Raw genomic sequence first — 2,781 nt, forward strand, 5'->3', positions numbered from 1 at the left:
CATATTTGCATCCTCGCTATTAAATGAATTTTAGAGGTGGACCCTCCAGTGAACCTAACTAACAATGGCCATATTTGCATCCTCGCTATTAAATGAATTTTAGCGTTTAGCATCAACATCAATGTCAATTTGTGATTCATGTAGAAGACAACGTCAATGTCAATCATTAATTTTAGAGGTGGACCCTCCAGTGAACCTAACTAACAATGGCCATATTTGCATCCTCGCTATTAAATGAATTTTAGCGTTTAGCATCACAGGGTGAATGAATGGTGGCTTTGCTTCTGAATGAATTTTAGCGTTTAATATCATTCCGATAGACATCTCTTTCTGTCATTGTTTGCTGCTTCTTGTTATATTCATATGCTTCTCGTTATATTCATAAGCTGCCCTTCTGCATTTTTCTAATAATTCATGCTCTCTTCTAGTACACTCCAATTTCATCTGATATGCTGCTTTGATCTCACTTGCTGTTGGTCCAAACAATGGATACTGTAACCGGAGCCGCAGGCAATGCCATTAGCAGCGCTATTCTTGTTCCAATCACCCAACAACTTATTCAACAGATAGACGATATATTTAATTTGGATGACAACCGTGAGCTTCTGGAAGAGCAGTTATATCGTATGAAGAGCCTCTTGCTTGATATTAGCTCTCAGTTCCAACATCAGCAGAGGGAGGCACCGGATTCTCTGAAGAATTGTTTGCTAAGGATGCAACGCAAAGTTGGAGAGGCCAGAGAGTTGATCCATCGCTCACAACGCCCCTGGCTACAGCAGTGTATTGACTGCCTCTTTTGCAAGCCCAAAGTCTTTAAGCAAATCCGAGAGTGGAACAGTACTATTCGTGACCTCCATGATCAGTTTCGAACCGATTTTTCCGTGTTTTGCAGTGCTCAACAGATTGTGTCCGCGGCACCACAACAGGCAGACGCACTACTTCAGGACGAACCTGACACCGGATTGGTCGGGTTGGAAATTAAATCTGCGGAGACTCAGCTACAGAGTTGGGTCTCAGAAGGTCCAAATGTTGGCGTAATTGGTGTCTACGGTATGGGTGGTGTTGGAAAAACAACGTTGCTTAAAAAGGTCTACAACACCTACAAGGTTAGCGGTGTTTTTGATCATGTCATTTGGGTTACAGTTGCTCAATTTTCAATTCTGCAAATACAAAATGATATTGCTTCTGCAATTAATTTAGATCTGAGCAACTGTTCCGGTGATATGAGGAAGATGAAGTTGTGTGCATATTTGAAGACCAAGAAATTCTTTTTGGTTTTAGACGACATGTGGAGGGCACTCTCTCTGAAAGAATTGGGCGTGCAGTTTGGCAAGAACAAAGGGAGCAAACTTGTATTCACAACTCGAAATAGAGATCTGATTCCAGAAATGAATGCAAAACAGGGCATGGAAATACAACCCTTACGAAGAGAGGAGGCCTGGGAGTTGTTTTTAAAAGTAGCTTTCGAAGACGGCCATGTTCCGAAGAATGTAGAGAATATTGCGCGCCAGGTAGCCGAGGAGTGTAAAGGGTTGCCGTTGGCAATAAATGTAATAGCCTCAACAATGATGGGCAACGCAGCTGTAGATGAGTGGAAGCTTGCTTTAAAGCAAATGCAAAAAGTGGATTTAAATTTTCCAATCACCCATCCTCGAATTAGTGGAGAATTGTATCAGCGATTGAGATGGAGTTACGACAGTCTGCCCGATGCTAACTTGAAAAACTGTTTTCTTCTCTTTGCCATGTTTACTGAAGATGCTGCTATACCAGTGGAAGCGATGGCGCAACTATGGATCGCAGAAGGCCTCGTTAAAACCAAAGAAGATGCCAACTATGGCTATGTCTTAAAGACGGCGGAGAGCTATGTAAAGTTACTTGTAAATCGCAGCTTGTTCCAGGTGGAAGAGGGTGTTATCAATGTCCATGATGTCCTCCATGACATGGCTATTTATATTGCAGAAAATGAGGAGAATTGTGTATTGAGGGCACGTCAAAGTCTTCAACATTTCCCTGACATCCCAGGTTCAGAAAATTGCAGGCGAATATCAGTTTTGGGCAATGATATTAAGTCTTTGCCAGCAAAGGAGTTGAGATGTCCCAAACTAGTTTCTTTATACGTGGGAGAAAATGAGGGATTGAAAGAAATTCCAGAAGCATTTTTACTGAACCTCACCTCTTTGAGGGTATTAGACTTTCATGGCACGGCCATACGATCACTGCCAACATCATTGTGGCAATTGACACACCTCGAATTTCTGTTTTTGGGTTTCAGTGAGATTGAAGATATACCTGACGAAATAGGTAATCTTTCACATCTTCAATTTTTGTATCTTAACTTCTGTAAAAATCTAAAATCGTTGCCTTCTAGACTAGGAGAACTTCAAAATCTGAAGTATCTAAATCTTCACGGTTGTAATTCGATAAAAATCCCTGATGAGATTAGAAAGCTTCCGAACTGTGAGATTGTGGTTAAAAACGAGGAAGAGAGGGAACGAACTCATTGAAAGTTATAAATATGTTTTTATGAAATGAGTTTCAAATATTAAGATTTGTTTTAATTCATAAACTATTTATTAGGTAATATATGGAATGAATTTAAGTTTTATTATTTTTTGGATTTTTAATTCGTAATTTATTTGTTTTTAATTCATAAACTATTTATTATGTAATATATGGAATGAATTTAAATTTTATTATTTTCTTGGAGTTTTAATTCGTGATTTATTTATGAGTTAATATACAAAATTTTAAATTTTATTAATGTTTTTTTTGCATGTTATT

The 2,781-nt window shown here is 38.7% G+C and overlaps 1 protein-coding gene across 1 annotated transcript; it reads left to right on the top strand.

Annotated features, from left to right (window-relative positions):
- Positions 1-485: 485 nt before the first annotated feature.
- LOC149150707 (disease resistance protein RPS5-like) lies at positions 486-2,504 on the top strand. The gene has a single exon (XM_089442911.1). The coding sequence runs from the start codon at positions 486-488 to the stop codon at positions 2,502-2,504; it is 2,019 nt and encodes a 672-aa protein (XP_089299037.1).
- The last annotated feature ends 277 nt before the right edge of the window (positions 2,505-2,781 follow it).

Source organism: Pinus tabuliformis, chromosome 9 (genome assembly GCF_031772625.1).
Source record: "Pinus tabuliformis cultivar Carrire ecotype Pingquan chromosome 9, CPIR1, whole genome shotgun sequence".
In the NCBI taxonomy this organism is placed as follows: domain Eukaryota; kingdom Viridiplantae; phylum Streptophyta; class Pinopsida; order Pinales; family Pinaceae; genus Pinus; species Pinus tabuliformis.

What these genes read in the sequence shown, in the direction of transcription:
- LOC149150707 (XM_089442911.1), top strand. Translation starts at nt 486, where the DNA reads ATGGATACTGTAACCGGAGCCGCAGGCAATGCCATTAGCAGCGCTATT.